General features: G+C 34.2%; 1 protein-coding gene across 5 annotated transcripts in view; it reads left to right on the top strand.

Annotated features, from left to right (window-relative positions):
- Nucleotides 1-23,615, top strand: part of LOC136035032 (uncharacterized) — a 321,337-nt gene that overhangs the window by 258,795 nt on the left and 38,927 nt on the right. For all 5 annotated transcript variants that reach the window (XM_065716624.1, XM_065716625.1, XM_065716628.1 and 2 more), the window contains 2 exons: nucleotides 1,294-1,453; nucleotides 4,311-4,375. In XM_065716624.1, coding sequence (XP_065572696.1) covers nucleotides 1,294-1,453; nucleotides 4,311-4,375 — 225 coding nt within the window. The remainder of the gene's footprint in view (nucleotides 1-1,293; nucleotides 1,454-4,310; nucleotides 4,376-23,615) is intronic.

The following is a 23,615-nucleotide window of genomic DNA, read 5'->3' as shown; positions in this document are numbered from 1 at the left end:
ACGTAAAATCCGGCTACTGAAACAATTCAGCTTTTGCCCGAATTTCGTCTTGTGTTTTACTACTGTTCCGTTAGAATCTGCAATAATTTTATAAATCTCTTCATAGTTTAAGCCATTTCAGTGTCATTATTCGTACTCCACGTGACGGTTTTCCGATGACGGAAGACCAGCTGTACGGTGTATCCAGAGGATGAAACTTTGTTCAATATACGTTCGTCAAAATTGGTCATTAATGAATTCAAGTCAGCAATAAAGTGAATAAATTGTAAATTAAATATAAATAAAACGTTTGCAACTAGGCTACACAGTCACTTTTAGGTCCGGCTTAAAATTCAAAAAATAAAATGACACGAAGATTAAAAACTATTGAAGACGTGCACAAGAACGTACACAAGACGTACAGTGCAGTACACAGGACGTGCAGTGACAAGAACATTAGAGATTAAAACCAATACCTGATGCTCATTACAAAATAAGACTGACAAATTAAATATGATATTCACTTAATTTATATCATTTCTAAAATATGTCACGCAAATGGTTGACCTTGTGAAATGTTAAAGTAATAACCTCAATTCACATATAGACCGCAATAATTCGAATTAATAACTCATATTGTTGGTAATTTAAATATTTAGGTTCCGTGTATTCCAGTGCATGACATGTGATTAGGATTCTTCGGTTTGTATTCAAAAGGCAAACTTAAAATTATTAAGTATAGGTCCTTGTGCTTGTTGCTTAATTTCAGCATAGTTTGGAAAGAAAAAACTATTTTAAATAGTCTGTAGGCTCTGAATTCCTTCCTTCTTGAACTTGTTCACCCTACATCTCGATATCATTTGTCGGTGCTGTCAGAAGAGGCAGCACGTGCTGGTATGGTATTGTGTCAAGTCCCACTGAAGTATTATCCTTGTCGAGTCAATTATCCTTAACGAGGGGAAAAATAGCACTAAATGGGTGGGGGGAATTTCCCCCTTGTATGATATGAAAAATACCTCTTTTGATATTTACGTTGAAAAAAATCGAAAATGTAACGAAAGTACCGTCTAAAAACCAAGCTGATTTTGAAAAAAAGATTTTTTGTATCTTCATTTATAATAAATAACTAAATTTCCTTGGCTCCACCCATATTTTTGTGAATTGAGGTCCCTAGGGGGGGGGGACAAGGCAAGGAAAAAACTGACTCGTAAGTCTGTAAACTAGTAAGAATATCCTTTGATATGGATACATGTTTTAAAGAATAGAAATCTAATAGCCTTTCACTGCTCCATATGCTTAATGTCTGTTTTCTAGGTTCCGAGCTGAAGGTTTGGAACTTAACATTGAATCCAATGGCTATGTATTTTAGTGGAAAACATACTGACATTCGCCTCTCCTGCTACCAGCAGTATGACGATCTTAATGACTTTTCGAGTGGTGTTGCTACATATGTTGCAGAAATTTTAGACGGATGGTAAGGACGACTACTGAAGTTGTTTTGGTTTTTCTGACTCATTTATAAAACTTTCTAAGGTATGTGACGATCTTAATGACTTTTCGAGTGGTGTTGCTACATATGTTGCAGAAATTTTAGACGGATGGTAAGGACGACTACTGAAGTTGTTTTGGTTTTTCTGACTCATTTTTAAAACTTTCTAAGGTATGTGACGATCTTAAGGACATTTCGAGTGGTGTTGCTACATATGTTGCAGAAATTTTAGACGGATGGTAAGGACGACTACTGAAGTTGTTTTGGTTTTTCTGACTCATTTTTAAAACTTTCTAAGGTATGTGACGATCTTAAGGACATTTCGAGTGGTGTTGCTACATATGTTGCAGAAATTTTAGACGGATGGTAAGGACGACTACTGAAGTTGTTTTGGTTTTTCTGACTCATTTTTAAAACTTTCTAAGGTATGTGACGATCTTAAGGACATTTCGAGTGGTGTTGCTACATATGTTGCAGAAATTTTAGACGGATGGTAAGGACGACTACTGAAGTTGTTTTGGTTTTTCTGACTCATTTTTAAAACTTTCTAAGGTATGTGACGATCTTAAGGACTTTTCGAGTGGTGTTGCTACATATGTTGCAGAAATTTTGGACGGATGGTAAGGACGACTACTGAAGTTGTTTTGGTTTTTCTGACTCATTTTTAAAACTTTCTAAGGTATGTGACGATCTTAATGACTTTTCGAGTGGTGTTGCTACATATGTTGCAGAAATTTTAGACGGATGGTAAGGACGACTACTGAAGTTGTTTTGGTTTTTCTGACTCATTTTTAAAACTTTCTAAGGTATGTGACGATCTTAATGACTTTTTGAGTGGTGTTGCTACATATGATGCAGAAATTTTGGACGGATGGTAAGGACGACTACTGAAGTTGTTTTGGTTTTTCTGACTCATTTTTAAAACTTTCTAAGGTATGTGACGATCTTAATGACTTTTCGAGTGGTGTTGCTACATATGTTGCAGAAATTTTAGACGGATGGTAAGGACGACTACTGAAGTTGTTTTGGTTTTTCTGACTCATTTTTAAAACTTTCTAAGGTATGTGACGATCTTAAGGACTTTTCGAGTGGCGTTGCTACATATGTTGCAGAAATTTTGGACGGATGAAAACTTTCTAAGGTGTTTCAAATACTAGTAACCGTATTGTTATCTAAACATATTTTTTCAACTATTAATCAAACTTATTTCATAAAATTACTTATTGCTTGTGAAAATTTACAAGCTTTAAATTAATTTAACTTATTTTAGACTGGCTAGCTTATTTTATTAGCTATTATATTAAATAACTTGATGTGAATTTAAACGAATGTTTGTCTAGTATTTCAAAAAAGATAAGAACTCGTTCCACTGGTAGTTTTTGATTCCAGTGCCATTTTTAGTAACAAAAGAGCATGTGCCGCCAGAGTTGATTGTTTTGTGTTGAAAAAACATTTCTGTTTTGTTTTACCAAAAGAAGGAAAAGAAAAAAAAGCTCGAAAATTTGCGATGCCCAATGAGTTTAAAACTATCAAAATACTTTGTATAAAACCTTCTAGCATCGGAGGGCATATTGCCATGGAATTTTATATTTTGTTTTCACGGTTAATATAGAGAATAAGTTAAAAGGTTCTTTGGAGTGACAGCTAATCGAACAATACCAAAACAATGATCAATGTAATAACGAAGAGTCTAATTTAAAAATGATAACAACTGACAATGATGTGATAAAGCTATAAATTGTCATGGTTTGATAATGATATGAAACGACCATGAATATGACAAAATAATTATAACTTAATATATATAATAATGCTATAAGGACTATAGGTGATGATAAAAAATGATAGACGTATTAAGTATAAATAGGAACAAAATGATGAAATGACCATAAATTTACATTAAACCACAAAATTTAATTGGCAACGTTGATTAAGGACATTTAAATGAAGCTAAGATAAGAAAAAAAATCGCCATCAGAAGCCTCTATGGACCAAACTTGATTCTTGGGGTCAATAGAAAAAGGAAAAAGTATATAAATAATTCAAAAGCAATGATACACTTAAAATCGCAAAGTAAAAAAAAATTGAAAAATCAGAATGGATAAGTAATTCATTAAAAACGGGTTCAACTGTAGGATAACAGTACATTTTACGGCGTAATCATCTGCTTTTTTTGTATTTTTGTCTGTTTGGTTCTTAAATTTAATAACTATCCCTCCTTTTCCACTATCCTTCATCAATTCTCCATTATCCACCCAATGTGCTTCTATTAATAAAGAATTATTCTAATTGCTTGAATCATGGATAGGATGTGCATGTGAATTGCTGAAGACATTATGAATAAAACGTTTATGAATTTGTTGCATGGGTGCCAGTTCACGAGGGGAAGGAGGGCAGGGATTTTTTTTCAGTGAAGATTAAAAGTGCGCTTTTCGAAATCAAAGGGGTGAGGGCAATTTGTCTTTTTCACTTCCTTAATGATAACACCAAAGTTTGTGTTATTTAAAATCTAGGTGGCCATTTCCCCCATGTTTGTACCTCTGACTTGTCGAATGTCATTTCTTCTCTAAGTCTTAGCAGACCTATAATCAAACACTATGGTTATCCCTGTTTTATATTGTATTTGAGTCGACCTAATACTGTTCTTTTTCTCTGTTATTCTTTTTTTCGAAAATCCATTTCTTTGCGACAATTTTCGCTTTTTACGCCATCTTTCATTGTGTCTTTATGACAAAAGGTAAACAGAATTAAACTATGAATATTTTTTATTCATATTTTTATTTATATATTTTTTTATATTTATTTTTGTATGTACCTTTTCATAACATTCTCTTAATTATAGTCATAACGGTTACACCTGTATGGAGCTTCGGAAGAGATCGGAGTATATTATGGAGCTCTCCTTAGGTAAGATCTTAATATGTGTCCTTTCATCTTATCTCTCCTAAATTTTGATATTCTACAGTATCCATAGTGATAAAGGAGTCTTAAAGATATGTACTAACAAAGCTTTTCTCCTTTGATATTACTTTATCGACCACCCAACAAGTTCTTAAAAGCTACGTGGTACACAATAATTCTTTCACTATACACCAGAAGTATAGAACCAGTAGCTAAGGTATAGAGGTTAAGTACACGCAGTGTTTTACAGCACAGGAGGCAGGTTCAAAGACATTGGATGTAAAATCGGGACAATATCTGAGCCATAAAGTACACCTTTGAAAGAGAGTGTATAACCCGCTGCTTGAAAGCCCTTGTTTCTCGTTAATGTTTAAATGATAACAGGTTGATTTTAATCAGAATAAAAAAATTAAATGATTTGAACAGAATAAAAAAAAATTTGATATTCTACAGTATCCATAGTGATAAAGGGTCTTAAAGATATGTACTTACAAATCATTTCTCCTTTGATATTACTTTATCGACCATCCAACAAGTACTTAAAATCTAAGGGGTACGCAATAGTTCTCTCACTGTGTGATTTTAATCAGAATACAAAAAATATTTCCTATATTTGGCGTTAGATTTTCTTCAGAGGGCTAAGAAATGAAAGCTGATATTAGGAATGCATTTGACGTAGTTGATCGATCTTTTCTTTTTTAAAGCTTTCCCTTGCTTGTAGAGGATATTTCAAGGAATGATGAGAAATTGTAACAATAATTTATGAATTGCTTGCAATCTCAAACACAGGTTATTTTTTTCACTTGTTGATTTCATTCTTTTTATTCCTTTACTTTGTTCATAGTACTTCTTTTATTTTATGATCCTTGAAAATAGAGCATACGAAACACTAGGGTAACGAAACTATAAGTAAAGAGGAAAATCGCTGTAGCTCAGGAACAATTTATTTAATCAGTACGAAAGTTTTGGTACTTTTCAACATAGTTTTCAGCGGCATTTATACACCTGTCCCTTTGTTTCTCTAGGTGTATCTCTTGCATATATCATTTAGGTTGATCGCGATACCATTTTGCACCTGATTCTTAGCTTTATGATTTGGGCTGAAAACATTTCCCACCCAGAGCAAATTAAAAAATAAAAACAAATGAAACTTCGGGCTAGGGTAAGCTGAAAAGGGGATTTGGTAGGATAACTCACTCCAGTTTTGAACTGTTTCTTGATTTAGCAGTACTACATCTGGGCGCACATCTTCATAAAGTTAAATCACCCCTTTGACAACGAGTCCACGACGCTTCGTTTGAATGGCATGGATTACTTTTTGAGCATATCACTAATACTGGCTGTTGATGGTTTGTTGATCTTCAAGATAGTAACAATAAATGGGTATCCTGTGAATTCCAGAATATTGTTGCAACGACTTAAGTTCTGTGCAAACAAAGCGTCGTGGACTCTCAACTAAAAGCGTGATTGTACTTCACAACAATGCGTACCGGCATGTGGCACTGCTAGTTCAGGAAACAGTTCAAAAACTCGGGTGGGGATCCTTCCACATCCTCTTTACAGCCCCGACTTTGCCCCTTCAGACTTCCATTCTTTAGGACTCCTTAAAGAAACATGAGAGAATATTTTTAATCGAATCAAGATGCAAATCAGGTGCAAAAGTGGCGTCTAGATTATAACTGAAGCATACACAAAATAGAACAACAAATATAATAACACTGGAGACTATGCTGCTCGTTACCTATTGAATGACCTTTGTATCATTAACGTTTAAAAATCATGTTCAAGTTTTCATTTTCAATCTTACAGTTGTCCATTTAGACAAACTGCATTCTTCTTTTTATTCTTCTCTTTGTTTTCAGAATAAAGTGGGAAATCAACTAGAAAAAAAGAAGAGAAATAGCTAAGTAAAATGCAGGAATATTTTTGAAAAACAAAGAAAAATACATATATGTAAAACACAGAAATCTAAACAAAAATATTTCTGCTACTAATAACTCACTGCCGCAACAAGCCGCAGGCCAACATAGCTACGTACGCTCCTTCTCATCCCAATCAATAGCTCTAAAAAACACAAGTAAAAAGAGCAAAAAAATGTTTTTTAATTTATTTCCTTATTTCTCATCAGTTGCCTCCTCTAGTTTTTAGTTATTTCGTTTTCTATTGGCCCCTCAAAAATTTATTTTAAAAAGAAGAGTCACCTTTTCTCCTAAATTTAGAAGTAAAAGTTCTTGAGAGTGCTATTTTTGTTTTGTTTTGATAATATTAAGAGTGTTAAAAAATGAAAGCTGATACCAAGGAACGCAGTTGACGGTTGATCGATCCATTGAAAGATCTCCCCTTTTTTTAAAAGATGTGTCAATAAGAGGCAAGAAACTGTTTCAATAATATACGACTTCCTCGAATTCGAGGAGAAAGACTTTTTTTTTCTTTATTTCTCTGCTACATAATTCTTAACAAAGCAAGAAAAAAGAGGGAAGTAATAATCTTATATTGTTTTTCTTTCTCTACAATAAAAGGGACATTTTGAGCTGGAAAACAAAAGGGCATGTAAGAAAATTTAGCCACAATTGAAATAATCTTTAGAAATAAATCTGTAGTACAGGAAAATAATATAATTAATATTCTTTTCATCATTTTTTCCGTTTCGTTCTGGGAATGTTTTAAACATAAAACGGCACACTTAATAAACTGATCAAGTTTATTAGGAAATAAGGAAATAAAGTAATAAGAATTTAATCTTAGGCTCACCATCTTCAATTTTATTTTTATATTTTTTTGGTAGTTTGTCCTTCACGCTTATGATTCTTTACTTTATTTCGAATATTTAATTTTCATTTCCTTAAAACAAAATAATATGCCCTAAAAGCGATCGTTTAAAACGAATTGCATTTTCGTACCTTAGTTCTATTAATAAATTACAATGACAGTTTGTTTCAGTGGCTCAATGGCTAAACTTTCTAATTTTTCCCCCTCGATATCATCAACAATATTTCAGCATAGTTCTAAGCTTTTCTCTTTAAATTACTTCTTCCAAACTTAATACGCCCGTGATTTTTGGAAACGAAGCTTTTCAAACTTGTATTATTAAAGTTAGTTATCGGGAGTTCAATTTGTTTTACACGATTTTTGAAGGTCATGTCAAGGTTGCTTTATCTTTTAAAAAAACCTGAGAGTGTTGAGATGGAGAAAGCAAGTTTTTTACAGTTTTTAGGTAGACCATGTTAGAAAAGTTGCTGAAAAAAACAACAACAACACAGGACTAACAACACCTTTTAAGGAAGTAGCTACCAATCTATGATAACATGTGACATCAATGGTCCGTTAGGGTATTTGAATAAATCCGAAACACGTTCTCTCCGATAAAAAAAAAATTACCAATGGACAAAATATTTCAAATTTTTTTTTGAGTTTTCCTCATTCACTTCTAGGGATCGTTGATCATTTTCACTGCTATAGGCAGTCTGCATTGTTTATATTTATTTACTTATATTGATTTGTTATATATTTAGTTATTGAAAAATCCGTCAAAATAACTCCGAAGAAGCTTGAGATACAAAAAAAAGGAATTAATATCAGTTACATACAGAAAACTAGCATAAAAGCAAAAAATGGGATAAAGATTTAAATTACGGAAAAAGATCGTTGTGACTCTGTTCAAATGATCAGTTACAATTCAGAATAATTCAGAACATCAGAACAGTAGTTTTGGCTCCGCAGCCTTTAGTGCTGATTTTATATGTATTAATGAGCTGAATTGGAATATGACATTAGGTTTTCAACATAGTTAAAGATTTAGATATGAGTATGGCATCGTGGCCAACTAAAGAGACTTTATGTGTATAAGTTTACTTATACTAAAGGGACTTTAGACTTTATAGTGTATGCAGACGTCTGTTAAAAGTGATCGAGAGTTTTATTTCTGATCGTTCACTGCTGGTTGTTAGTTTTGTATTCACATCCATGGATATCCAATGAAGACTGGCATGCCCCAGGGTAATATCTACGGACCTACGCTTTTCACTTTCTACATAAATGGCATGGGAGACAACATTGCAAGCCCTCTGCATCACTTTACCGACGACACCACGACAGACGTAGCCATCTTGAAGCACGGTGATAAAATCTGAACCTCTCTGCCCCTAAAGACGGCTGTTTTGGAAATTGAAACATGGTCTGATGCATTGATGATCATTTCGTGTGCATCAAAAGCAAAGGAGTTGACGATATCCCTATCAAAAGTACCACACATACACCCTAGCTTCTTCTTCACGAACGAAGCTATAAAAAGAGTCGGCGGGCTCCGTCTCCTCGGAATCTACTTCTCCACAGATTTCTCTTGGAAAACCCACCTCGATCAAGTGAGAACCTCCTGTACAAGAAAACTAGGGGGGGGGGTCACTCTTCGATACAAAATCCTTCTACTGCCCAACTGAATCATCCCACTTTACAAGTCTCGCATCAGAACCATCATCGAATGGATAATGGATAATGTATGTTAGTGCTCAGAAAACGTTGTTGGTACAACTTCAAAAGATCCAGAATAGGGCTAAAAGGGCAGGCTCAGTCGACCCCCATGACTCTCTCATGTTTTTTAGTGAATGGTTTGATATGGCGTCGATTGCTGTATTATACCATTACATAATTCACCTCCTTCTCTAGAGCTTTCTCGTATTTGGCCCCTTCTCTTCTATTGTCCAACTGACAAGACGGACACAAAGGAACTCAGCTCAGTTCCATTATCTTAAGGTTGACAGGACAAGCATAGAGTGCTTGAAAAACATCTTCATTCAACGTTTCACTTCGATTTGGAATGATCTTTCTGGGGACGTTATCCTTAAAAATTTCTATGTCGACTACTTCAAAAGAGGGTTCAACAGTCATCTAAAACCTCTGGATAGAGCGATGTAAAAGACTAGCCGCAAATCAGATATCTAAATGCACCCAGTGCTGCAAATTAGTAAATTAGTAATAATAATAAATATGAAACCATTGTTGTTGATGATGGTACTATATTTCAAAAAGTATAACTCATACGGAAACACTGATTTCATGTTACTGTATTACTATATTGCCAAACAATATTTATATTAGCAATATTTGTATTCTATATATATAAAAATAAGTTGTCTGTGTGTCTGTGTGTCGAGTGACGTCATGTTTGTGTGTCGACTGATGTCATATTTGTCGACTGACGAAATTACAGACCGGGACATCGGGACACAAATGACGACCGGGACACCGAGACATAGGGAATATAAATGACGACCGGGACACTCAAAGAGAAAGCGACCGGGACACAAGGAATGTTCGATTAGCAATCACCATCAACAAAGCACCGGGACACAAATGACGACCGGGACACAGGGAATGTAAATGAGGACCAGGACACTCAAAGAGAAATTACAGACCGAGACACCGTAACACAAATGACGACCGGGACAAAAATGACGACCGGGACACCGGGACACAGGGAACATAAATGACGACCGCGACACTCAAAAGAGAAATTACAGACTGGGACACCGGGACACAAATGACGACCGGGACACAGGGAAACAACAACAACGGGGACACTGGGGGGCACAGGGGGATATATAAATGACGACGGGGACACAGGGAATGTTCGATTAGCAATCATCATCAACAAAGCTCAAGGGCAATCATTAGAATAATGAGGTATAGATCTGAATACAGATTGTTTTTCCCATGGGCAATTATATGTTGCATTTTCAAGAGTCGGTAAACCTGACAATCTATTTACATGCACAGACAATGGGACAGCCAAGAATGTTGTATATTCGCAAGTTTTACGTAGATATATATATATATATATATATATATATATATATATATATATATATATATATATATATATATATATATATATATATATATATATATATATATATATATATATATATATATATATATATTCACAGGTGGGACACAAGGACACAACTAAAATGGCTCGTAACTAACATGGCGCGTAACAACTTACGCGCGGGGGGGGGGGGGGCTGGGGGGTGCGAAGCGCCCCCACAAACTAGGTGTTGGGGTGGCGCGAAGCGCCACCCCAACAGCTATTATATTATATTATTTTATTTTATATATTATTTTAATATGATAATAAAAAATAATATTAATTTATATTATATATTATTTTATATCATATTATATTTGTATTAGTTATATTAGCAATACTATATTAGCAAAATACATTACAAATAGATAAAAATACAGGAACTAGTTGTTATATAAATTTACATCATTTATGTATAGCTACTTAAAGCAAACTGAGTTGTGGATAATAGTGCTATATTTGAAAAAGTGTAGTTAATATTTGGGTTGGACATCCCGAAAAAAATATTTGCAAAATAAGTTACGAATAGGTAAAAATATAATAACAAGCTATTAAATAATTTTGCATCATTGATATGCAGAGTCATTTAAGAGTAAAGTCAACTGTGGAAGACGGTGCTATATTTTGAAAAGTAGAACTGACACAGAAAATATAAGCCTATATATTTTAGAGTCCCAAAAATGGCATGAATCAACTTAAAAAAACCTTGGCACCAAAAAAAAAGTTAATAAAAATCCTAACGCGGTACACAAAGTTCCTGCTTTAATTGCTGCTTTTGCAAATTGAATAAAAATAACAAGTTTTTCCAGCTGAAAGTAAGAAGCAACATTAAAACTTAAAACGAACATAAATTATTACGTATATGAAGGGAGTTCCCCCCTTCCCAACACTCCGCTCGTTACGCTAAAGTTTTTTTAGTACTTTTGAAATAGCTTCTTACTTTTGTAATTAAGCGATCCATGTGTTTCAGGAGTCGTTCTTAAAAAATTGGGGCAAAATTCCAATTTTAGTTTAAAGAGCGAGGTGTTGGGGAGGGGGCAATCCCCTTCATATAAGTAGTGTAGGGTCTTCAGCTACAGACAGCACCTTATTTGGGCACTAAGTCTTCCCTATACTACAGACAAGACACCTTATTTGGGCACTATAGGTTGCCTATACTACATACTCTACGCCCGAGGCTTGTCCTATTTAAATGTGAGATGAAATTACAGAGGGTACATCTCTTTTGCTTACCCTCCATGAGAATCTCATTTGCATTTACTAATGAGGCTCTATCGACCAGCCATAGCAACCAGATCCAATGTAAGGCTGGATTTTCAATGTAGTTCGTATTAGTAAGAAAGTAGGATTCAGAGAAAGAAAAGTTTGAACATACTGTTTTCATCAAGTTTTTATTTGACAACACGTATTAGCAAGAATGAGTGGTTTGTTTACACTGTTAGAAGTTGATAGCGGAGCTGGAAACAGCAATGATACAAAGACAAGAGTACCAAACGTAGTACTAGAAATTACAGGAGGATCTCGGCTAAGCCTTGAATGGGATGATATGTAAGCAAGATATGTGATATCATTCAGCAAATTCAAATTGGAGGAGCGCTATGTTTTGCAGCAAAACCTAATATAATGGATATACATAGACTTTAAGCTGCTTTAAGTGCAATAGTCAAATATATTGAGGCCAATAAGTTGACTCAGAAAGGGAAAAATAAGTGTTATATTGTTGTTGTAATTATGTAATAAAAAGGTTTATAAATCGAAAATGTTTTTCTCGTTAGATATTTTTTAGTAGGCTACCGCTCCCCAAGGAATATTTTTAAAGTAGAAATAATCTTTGTTAGTCTGTAGTCAGCTGCGAGAGTGTTAGGATTTACAAATGGATGAATTTGAGAAAAAAAATCCTGCAGAATCTTGCAATTTTGGAAAAATTTTGATTCTATTTGAGGATCTTCTAGAGTTATCTCTTCAAAGGATAAAGGTTCTCAAAGAATACTTAACGATATAATGAGAAATGTTGCGTCTTTGGACTAGTGTACGAAACTTTTATGGCCCAAACGCACCAATTTATCGACATATTAATTGAAACAAAACAAAATGATATCGTGTATTTGCTTTTGAACACTACCCTAGAAATCCAATAATAATTTAAGACCGATCCAAGTGATTTTTTCATGAGAACGATAAATCAATCGACAATTTAGGAGATCCTGTTCAAACAGATTTTGCGATGTCACTGGATTACTCCCCTCTCTCTCTCCTTAGAACTAGAAAAGAACACTCCCTTTATCGATCGTAAGTCAGTTTCATTTTGGCGTTGAGATAGTCAACAGTGGAAAAATGTTCTATATATGTCCACTATGTATGAATATACTTAGCAGCTGGTTATCATGTGAGAAATGAACAATTATTGCTGAGAATGATGAAAGGTATCGATTATGCAATTCGTGTAAATCACACAGAGGATATGCAGTACAAATTAACGACTATAATTCCTGTCTTGAAGAAATCTGTGACTCTGACACTAGAGGATTCCTATGCTCCAGTTGTCACTGTGATAAATGTGATCAGTGGGACAATACATATCCTGGTTTGATCGGAAAGAATCCTAAACGAGATTTTAGTTTATTTCTAAGAGACTGGTCGTCGTCGTTTTAAATTTTTTGGGAGGAAGAATCAAGTCTACGCTTAAGTTGTTGGAATAATAAGAGAATTAGGTTACTGCGTCATCGTTGTAAAGACAATGGCTACTATTAATTATAAACCTACTGATAGCTACTATGACTATAAACCTACTGATTTTTATCTGGCTGTTACAAAAAGTGATTCTCCGTTTGAAAGCGCTGTACGTGATATTGCTTCAAATTAGCAAATTGAAATACGTGAATTTTAAAGTATGAATGAAAATAGTTTCATTGACTTCACAAAGATATACAATAAGAGTGAAGTTAGATTGTACTGTAGAAAATGCGACCCCAACTTTACACATTAAGATTAAAATTCTGTGAATTCAGATGGTTTGCCACCATTAGTTTTTCTTGACAGCTACCTATGCGGAGAAGACAAAATCTAAGGAGGAGGAAAAATTGTTGATTCAATGCATCTTTTATTTATATACAAATTTAAAAATATTTTTAGAACGTTTTATTCGTAGGGCTCTGAAATCAATATTATACAAGTATAAAAGTATATTTTCCACTAAGAAATCATTCAAGCGAGGTTTGTCTACGTAAATTTTGAGAAATTCATTATAAGTATAGCCACGACATCGGAAAACGAAATATAGTTGTGCATGAAAGCCACAGCTTTTATTCGTTAAATCCTGCAGTCTCTTTTGCTTTGACTATTAGTTTTCCCACTGCTTTAAATAAAGTTGTTGGTGTGAAGAGTGTAGAATCCATATGGAGGCCAGGAGGATCAAAAAGTTCTATATTCTTCGCTGTTTGAAAGATGCATAGCCAGTGACTTGTCTTTACGATCGATTGTCTATTATTAACAATGATAATGGTATTGTTAACACTTTGAATTTTTTTTAAGGAATTCCGATGGCACACAATAGGATTTGTATTTGGACATCCATAGATCCATATTTAACACGCTGATTGTTTGATCTGTGTTCCCGGTGCGAGACCTAGTAAAGCACTGCCTTTGGAAGTGATTTTCCAGTATTTTTCATATTGATTTAATGAGATTAATACTATACTCTCAGCTTATGACTAGGCAACGGTGCACTCGAAACGTACACTCCCTGTTCGTGGAATACTCACATCTTGAGTGCCAGGCACGGCCAATATAATGAAACCATGAGTTTTGGCAAACATTGCATCGTTTATATCATTTTCAAATAATTGTGAATCTCAATCTAGGGATTGCAAAGTCAACTCATACAGTATACTAAAGCATTTATCAAAGGATGGATTGTAGAGTTGGATTCTATTTACTTTACACACAAGAGAGGATAGTCCAAACATTTCGAATTTGGTTGGGCAACTGGTCCACGATCCTATAACACTAGGACCATTTACGAATGCCAATGCCAGTTTTGAAGGAATTTCACCATTGTTAAATGAAGAGTCGGTGAAGGTGCGTGAGCCCGTTGCAATGCGTCGCTTATTGGTAGTTGTATGTGGAACCAGTAGTTTCATGTTATTTCCACTAGCTCTCAGTTTTTCCACTGCCAAAGTAACAGAACTCATAACCTGTTGCTCTAGTACATGAAGTATTGCCGAGATGAGAGAGACGGTTACATCGGGTGATGTAGGAAGTTCGTTTCGTTAAATGAAACAAGCTCATTTCGTTATTTGAACAAACAGCATTGGATGGAACAAGCATTAATTTTATTTCCACCTTAATATTCGGTGGTAATCAATGGGGTATATTAAATATCTCGTGATTCATTCGCCCTACTAAATGTAATGCACTAGTTGTCACTTTGTTTAAGTGCTTCTGTAGTGTCATTGTCCTTCTTATATTCATATCAATTGGCTTAACCCCTCAATTCCTTATATCACTTTGGTTTCATCAACATAAACTATAAGTAGCTCGTATAAAATTGGAGATGGTTGCTAGTGCTCACCAATGTTCCATTTATGTAGACACTGATTTGTTTTCATAGGGTATTCCATCAGTAAGGCTTGGCATTTCATTGTCAGATTTCTTGAATATCATCTGTTAATCAATAAATGTGGAAGATAAATCCACGAAATAATCTTCATTGGAATAAATTTGAAAATGAATGTTTTCAGAGAGTGGTTGTTGTGGATATAATTGTTCATAGTAACACATGTTTTACACTCACATCAATAGATTTAATAGATTTAAAGAATAGATTTAAAGATGTAGTGATTGATCGATGGGAATCCGTGTGTGCTAGATATGCCATTACAGTCAAGGAAAAGAAATCCTTTTTTGATCTAACAATTTTCTTTCTTGGTTTCTTCTTCTTCTTCTTTGATAAAATTGATGTCTTTCTTTACTGACCTGAGTAGAGACTTGGTGAATTAAGACTTAAGACTTTTGGTAAAAGTCCATTCCATGACCCATTTGTCTTGGACCAAGAGTAGCAACATAGCAATCAATATCAAGACAAACGAATGCCATTTTTCTATTAGATACCTTGCTATTGAACGTGTCGAAAGTGACATGTAATCACGGCCAAACCTTTTGTTATTGCTAAATGATCACGTGATTCAGTTCTTAATATTAACTGACAGAGTTCCAAATAGGAAGTGTTTACAGAGATTTAATGAAGATGCTTTATGTTGTAATGATGAATGTGATCTTTACTGATTTTTCGTTCAAGAACAGGTAGGAGGAGATTGTTGCTATAACCAAATCTCGATGTTTCAGCGAATGAGGCTTAAAGTAATATACAACTGTCTGAGGATAAACTGTCGGATACAATTGTCTCTCAGGTGAGTAATCAGCGAAAATAACACGATCCATGCCACTAGTGTTTTCATGTTTCAAACCAAGAAGATCTCTCAGATTATCATTAAGAATACCCTCATTGTCAATGTGTGACTTAATGTAGATGTTGGCCTGATCCATTGGATAGTTAAATTGAAAGGCACCATTTTTACGAGCGGAGATTCTTCTATTGATAGCACGACACAGATCATTCATACTACCAAATTTCTCGTATGGTAATGTGACGAAGGGATATTCATCCGAGTTCATTGTAGATTCAGTGTTTGGTACCGATTGGCCAATCATGTGGTGTAACTTTTATGTCACATGTACCATCTTTTCTCGGGATATCATATGTATTTTTGAGAATACTGTCGACAAGAGCAACTTCAAGTGTTCTCATACATTTGCTATGATGAAAGAGATCTTGTATAACTAAAGCGAGCCAACAGCAGCAAACAATTCTAGCATGCCCTGACACCATTGTTGAATGGATTCGGTTTAAATCATGAATAATCAACCAAGAGTTTGGCTCAAGAGCGTTTAACACATGAAGTCCCAGTATGAGTTCTGTGTCTGGTGCAACAGCCTTTATTTTATCATAGGATTCTCGCCAAACACTGCTGCAATAGTTGTTTTTTTTTCGGATTTTCAGCTAGCCTGCAACTAATTGTAAATTGTAGTTGTCTAATGAATAAATAATATCCCGATTAGTCCTACTGCGATGTTCAAGAATAACAACAACAACAACAAATTTAGAATATTACGTGTTTTCTTTTGCTGTTACAATCAATACAAAGTATTTTTAATCCGCCCTATAATATCACACTTTAAAAGACACTTTTTACTCATATAGCCAATATACAACATTTTAATCAACACAAAAATAATACACTTTAGAAAACAAATATAAAACAACATATTTACTTAAAATAACCACTTGGGAGTAAAATAAAACAACAGTGCATAAAAGTATTTAGAAGGGGAACGTACCTAAATCAAGAGAGATACATTGAGCTTTACTTTCCAATTATTAACAAAAATATTTTATTTTTCAATTCTCTCGGAACAGTTTATGTGTAGTGCTTCTTCTTCCTCGCTTAAGGGAAATGTTCCCCATCAAACTCCTATAAGCAAAATACTGATTCTTAGATGATTTTAATTTATTTATATCAAATATTTACACTTAGAAAAGGGTCCCCCTGGAAGGGTGCGGCGGTCGTTGGGCGTGGCTGGCCGAAGGCTGTACCCCTCCCCCCTCCTGGGCCAGCAGCGGGTGCGGAGATAAAAAAAAATTATTTTAAAAATATATTAAGATACACTGAAAATAGCCTACAACAAATCTGCCTTGCTTACACATGGAACATATCGATAAGAAAACCTTCCCACCACCCACCTAGTATTACTAGTCAGTATTAAACCCGATCAGAAATGCGGTAGTGCCCATGGGGTAGTACCTTCACACCACCTTAACGTACATAGACTTTGTCCGATATGGCTGACATGGCGTTTTTCTACTCTTACTGTGCAGTTTTTAGATTTCGAAGAGCGATTCGCCATGACTTTCACACTTGGAATTAAACTACTTTCCATAAAGTTTCTGTAAATAGTCATATAGAAATTATTTTTAACATAGTGTATAGTCACCCCCTTACAGACTTGTTTAATATCTTTATTGTGTGTCTGTACACTGTACACCTTTGGACCTGCAAGCACATCATGGGATATCAAGTCGCTCTCTGTCTAGGATTTTAGTAATAATTAAATAAAAAACAAGTTTTTTTTAAACTTAAAGTAAGGAGCGATATTAAAACTTAAAACAAACAGAAATTACTCCGTATATGAAAGGGGTTGTTCCCCTCTCAAAGCCCCGCTCTTTACGCTAAAGTTTGACTCTTTCTCTCAGCTCTACTTTTTAAAACAATAAAAAACAATAAGACAATAAAAAATTTTTCAACTGAAAGTAAGGAGCAGCATTAAAGCTTAAAGCGAACAGAAATTATTACACATATGAGGAGTTCACCTCCTCCTAATACCTCGCTCTTTACGCTAAAGTAATTTTATTAATTTCAACTATTTATTCCACGGCCTTTGTGATTCAGGCGTCATTCTTAAGGAATTAGGACAAAATTTAAGCTTTTGTAAAGAGCGAGGTATTAACGAGAGGGCGAATCTCCTCATATACGTAATAAAAACATACGAACTTAGAATTTCGTTACGTAAGTTAATTCGTAAGTTCTACAAAATTCTCCAAACATAGGGAAAATCCAAGAGCCGGTTTTTCTGAGCCAAGATGTAAGTTGCATAAACTACGAAGCATTAATTTTTTTTCGTTTTTAAACTTCATCTTTAATCTCTACTTCCATCAGATTTTTTTGTTATTATTATTACGATTAATATGATTCGAGGCACATACCACCTATCAATATGACTTTTCATATACCACCAGAGCGGTCAGTCCCATTGGAGGTGGATAAACGCAACGTTTTGAGAAAGAGGGAAGGGGGTCGACTTAGCAAAAGAATAAAACCTGCAATCTCAGGTGGCTAATACTTTCTCCTCTCTTTTTGGTGAAAATGAGCGTTTTCTGAGTTAAATGAGACTCTGAATTTTCTTCATTTACGCCTTATTTTAGAAGAAATCTGTCATTTTTTTTCTTCGACAAATAACCACACTTATTATATTTCAATTTTACCTCTGCATGTATCTAACAAAAGATATGTGATTTTAAAAAAAACGACAGAAAAGAGAGAAAAGAGAATTATGCGACGGGATGGTTTAATTATAATTAATTAAATGATTTTCTCAATTCTTAAATGGAACTCTTGTTTTCATATATTAGTAGCAAAAACGTTCTTGAGTAGCCTGTGAATGACTTTTAGTATATCATTTTTATTATCTAAATAATTCGAGAATGTTTTATTTTCAAGTTCAAGTTCAAGCTCTATTTATTTTCATAAAATAAAATAACAAAAACAATATCCCAAAGGGCTCAACGGCCCGTTATTTGGGAAACGGCATACAATAAACAAAGAATAATAAAACTTGTCATAAACATACTAACCAACATCTAAATATAAATCTATAAGGAAAAGAAAACAACTCACCGGCATTCCCCACGAAACAGCGTTATTCTTTTACAAATTTATTAATATAGGGAAATATCACGTTCCGTTTCTTGGGGTTTCAGAAGTTTTTTGAAATTCTTATAAATTTGTTTTCGCAACAAACATTACTGATATTATTGATAATATTAATATATAATATTAATCTGATAATATTAATAGATAAAGCTGCTACTATTTCTGGAACAGGTTCAAAGTTCTTTCCCACTGAAAGCTTTTTAAACCTTTTTTTTTTAGAAATTCCAGTTACTATTGGCCGTGGTTCAATCTTTACTAGGTTGGAACCATCGCTGCAACCATGTTACGATCTTTCTTGGTTTTTCTCTTTTTTTTTGGCTACTGCCGTACCTAAACACAACTTGTCTGTTCCACTAGAAATGCACAAGGATTGTCAAAATCTCTTCTGAAGTTTCTTTCCTTGTCGCTGAAACGCTATAAGATGAAGCACACCTTTTTATCAAATCTTTTGATAAGGTCCTTATTTGCCGGGAGCTTTGAGGGGCAACTGGCAGCGCCTGCAGACTTTTTTTAATGATTGAAAAGTGGACTAGTTTCCCGACCCCTTTAGTCCTAAGTTTTACGGATTATGAGTTGGAAGCTGAGTCTGCAGATAGACAAGCCATGTATCTGCTGAAGGGGTCTATTTTGTGCACAAGGTTTTATACTAGATAAATGCGTTGAAGCGGATAGTGCGAATGTATTATAGCTGTTAAGCGAAATAGTAATATGAAAGTGTAAGGGAGTAACTTAAGTTGTGGAGTTATTCTCGAGTCAACAGTTATGCTGGTTCTGTTCTGTCCGTAATAAAAATGACTATTTTAACGGATTTTATCAAATGAAACCTAGTGTTAACTATGCTACTACTTCTAACAACTCCCCGCAGCACGAAACCCCCTGAGGCCAGTACAGCTACGCACGATGCTCCTCCATCCCAATATATTCAAAACCTCCCTCTTTATACCCTCCCAAGAAGTTCCCATTTCCTTTAAATCTTTATTTATGACATTTTCTCACTCCAGACGAGGAAGACGTGCTTTCTGTTTAGCCCAAAGGAATGCTAAAATCCTCTATACTTGGGTTGTGCGGAAGATTTAAGAATCCATAGCAAACATTTACTGAATGGATGAATGTTTTGAGATTTAGAGAGCTCAGGGTGTAAGCCTAGGCTTGAAAGGTAGTGTTAAAAATACCAATTCACTTTAGTTAAAAATATAGGATTAAGAGGAGATGTTGGGCATGGAGAAAACTGGTTGAGTTGATAGTCTCACCTTCTTAGGTAGCATTATTTGTAAGGAAGGTGGATGCAATGAACCTGTGAAGTTTAGAATAGTTAACACACAAGGTGAAAAGTGTCTGACGAATGAAGAGGAAGATAATTGTTAGAACTAAAATTATAGTACAGAAGAGACACGGTAATGACAGATGTCAAGTATGGTTCTCAAATATGGGTGTTTCGAAAAATAGAAGAAGATATGCTAGATGTTTTCAAAGGAATTGTCCAGGGTTGTATTTAGGCACTCCTTTGAGGGGTCGAATGTAAAAAAAAATAAGTACCAGGGAAAGTTGGTTCGAGCCCATGGTTTACGGTTATAACGAAAGAAGGTTTTGTATGGTTAGTTCAGGCCTTGTGCATCGTTGCCAAAGATTGTGCTTTTCGGCAGTCCAGCTGAGGCCAGAAAACGTCTTCAAATGGGATGGTACGGAGTCATGATATATTTATCGAAGTTGGTTTTTCTTGGGGTGAGAGTGAAGAGCTAGGCTCTGAACAGAATATGGTAGAGGAAGAGCGTACATGGACAAGCATTGGCCCTAGGTGACATGGTATTTATTTATTATTACGATAACGTAGAAACTTTTTGCTTGTCTTGCGAGCTTTTCTTGTGTAATAAAGCATTTTAGAGCTATAAACGGTTCATAGTAGTAGCAGCATCAAACAGATCGTGGTAACGAACTGCAAGTAAGGAGCGACCGGGCTCAATAGTAATTGAAACTCTAAAAAACGGAATTTTGATAGCAATAGAGACATAAAAAATAAGATTTCATGCTGATTTCAAATATGTAATTTTCATCAAGTTTATTCTTACCCATCAAAAAATACGAGCTTGAGAAAATTTATCCTTATTTTTTCCTTCCATAATCCATTTTAAATCCATTTTTAATAATATTTATAATAATTATAATATTATAATAATTATAATTAAATTAATAATTAAGTTAATAATAATAATTAAATTAACTTCCTTTTTTTTTTAAATAAAATCCGTATGATGTTTAATTCTTCTAAATGGATACCAACAGGGATGAGCTAAGATTTGACTTTTTGTCAGGAAAGTGTCATTTTTCTGAACGTTAGAAATGTTAGCGTTTTCTTTTATTTAATAATATCTTTTATTTAAATTAATCAATAATTTTTCTATAACCATCAGCAATACTATTATTTTAAACGACTATTTTTAGTTATAGAAGTTAAGATTTGTTTCTCAGCGTAGTGACGGGGGGGGGGGGTAAATGTCATAATTTTCCTTTAAAAAAATAATTAGCTTTATACGAAGATAAATTCGTTGCATTCAAAAAAGTTGATGCCTTAATTGTGTTCCATCAAAAGTTGTAATCTCTTATTCAAGCCTAATTTTTAAATGTTTTCCAATTCTGTCCGCGAAGTAGCTTAGTTCAACCGGAAATCCTACTGTAAGCCTCTAAACTTTTCCTATTTCCAAAAGAATTTCTCCAGGAAAAGAATTAGTTGTTTCCTCTAGTAAAAAGTTCTATAATTGGAAAGTTTTTTCCTGCAATTTTTTGACTATTTATTCTACAGGATTTCTCTCATCGACAATTTTGCGCTAAGAACAAGCTTGGATAAATACGCTTATGTCATGATTTTCGTGTGTCAGAATTTTTGTTCTGTTCTTTGTGAAAATTAGAATTCTATGAAATTAAATGGCTCTGAGCTTTTTTTGTTCAGGAGGCTTAAAACACAGAAACTAATTTAAGCGGCTAAACTTTAGACGATGAGCCTTTTTCTACCTTTTAAAGTAGTTGAGTTACGAGAATGCGACTTTAAGGAATAAATTCAGAACGTAAAATTATACCCCGGGAAAGTGTTTTCAAGCTCTTATTCCGCTTCTTCTCTATTTCTAAGCTTTGGAAATAGAACAGAAGACATGGTTTAATTCAAAAAAGATTTTTTTTTTTTTCTTAATATTGTTTTAAGTCTACTTTTCTATGACTCTAGATTTCAAAATTTCAGTTCCAATGATTTAAGTAGCAGTTTAAGCCGTATGGGGATTTTTTATTATTATTATTAATTCATTGTACGTTCTTCGAAATTCTTTAAAACCCCTTTTCTTTGGCCCTATTTGTGCCGAAAATTTATTTCTGAAAGATTCACTTTTATAACTTAATGTTTGGCTTAGTTTATCAAAGGTCAGTGCCCTTTAGAGGAGGAAGGGATAGAGGTAGGTAAAATAGTAAATGCATTTTTTAAGTAAATCCGTATCTATGGGGTGCTACCGTTTTTGAACCCCTCCGCCCAAATTTTCGTCCGAATCGTGCAAACCTAACAAAACAACTTGTTTATGCTTTTTTAATTTGTATGCTGATAAGACTATTTTTGGGCCTTTTTGGAGGCTCTAAAGGCCCCGAAGAGGCCCTACCCCCGGTGTCATTTTGGATAGACTACAAAAAAAACTGCAATGTCTTCCATGAAAAATAAAGAGCGAACTTAAAACTTACTGTGGTAGAATTACCTATCTTATATAAATGTTACTGTAACTGTCCGAAATCGGGTTAATTTCGTTTCAATCGAGATTTTTATTGTATTTTTTTTTATATCATAAGGTTAAATTTTATATTTATTTAAATTTATATTAAGCAATTAATTAACCACCAGCGAGTATATTATTCAAATAAAAAGATGTTTATGGCCTTCGAATATTTTCCGAGCGCCATTTTATGGCTTTACATTTAATCAAATGGAATTACAAATCCAGTCTGCTGTTCCCACAGGCTAATATTTAATTGAGACTAGCTATGTTTTCAGTTTAGGCCAGCTAAAATTAGATTTAACTACAGTTAAACTGACAATGACAATTAAACTGCAGTTTAATTCGCAATAACGTTACAATTTGATTTAAGATTGATTACAATGAGAATTAATTACTATTTAGCCTAAACCAATTTACAATTGCAATTTAGTCACTATTAAACTTACAATTACAAATGTTTAGAATTAGATTTAATTACAGTTAAAGTTTCACTGAATTTAATTTACTTTTAAACTTAGAATTACAACAACTAAAATTAGGTATTTCGTTGCTTTTGAACCTTAAACATATTTGAAAACAGGGAAAGCGCAATAAAGGGAGAAAGTAACTTTAAGCTCATTTGTCGATGTGTTTACTCTAACTTGGATTTTGTCGCCGGGGCAATGTCGCTACGAGCTTTGAATTATAATATCCCTTCAATTAGATTAACGGCTTACGAAAATACAGGGGCAATAGAAAGTGTTTACCTAATCGAACGACTGCTTTTTTCTCCCCTGGGGCCAGTGTCTTTCTTCTAACCGGGAGAAGCCAAAAAGGCAAGAGCTGCGTTTGTCGAGGTTATATTAACTTTGTATAAAAGGAATAGCATTCCTCTTTAAAAATACTAATATTTTCTTGTTCCAATATGGCTATTTATTTAAGCTAGCTTTTATTTAAATTTTCATTGTTTGTAAAAACTAGATAGAAGAATTTGAGAATTTTTTGCTTCAAATATAATAAATAAAAATTGTCAAACGTATGCAGAAGACAGGGACTTTCTAATCCGCCCTCTACTCCAAAAAATTGTATGTTTTTCTGTAACTTCGCATTAA

The sequence above is a fragment of the Artemia franciscana genome, chromosome 13 (genome assembly GCF_032884065.1).
Source record: "Artemia franciscana chromosome 13, ASM3288406v1, whole genome shotgun sequence".
NCBI lineage: Eukaryota > Metazoa > Arthropoda > Branchiopoda > Anostraca > Artemiidae > Artemia > Artemia franciscana.
Note: the sequence above shows the minus strand (reverse complement) of the source record. Positions and strands in the feature narration are given on the sequence as shown.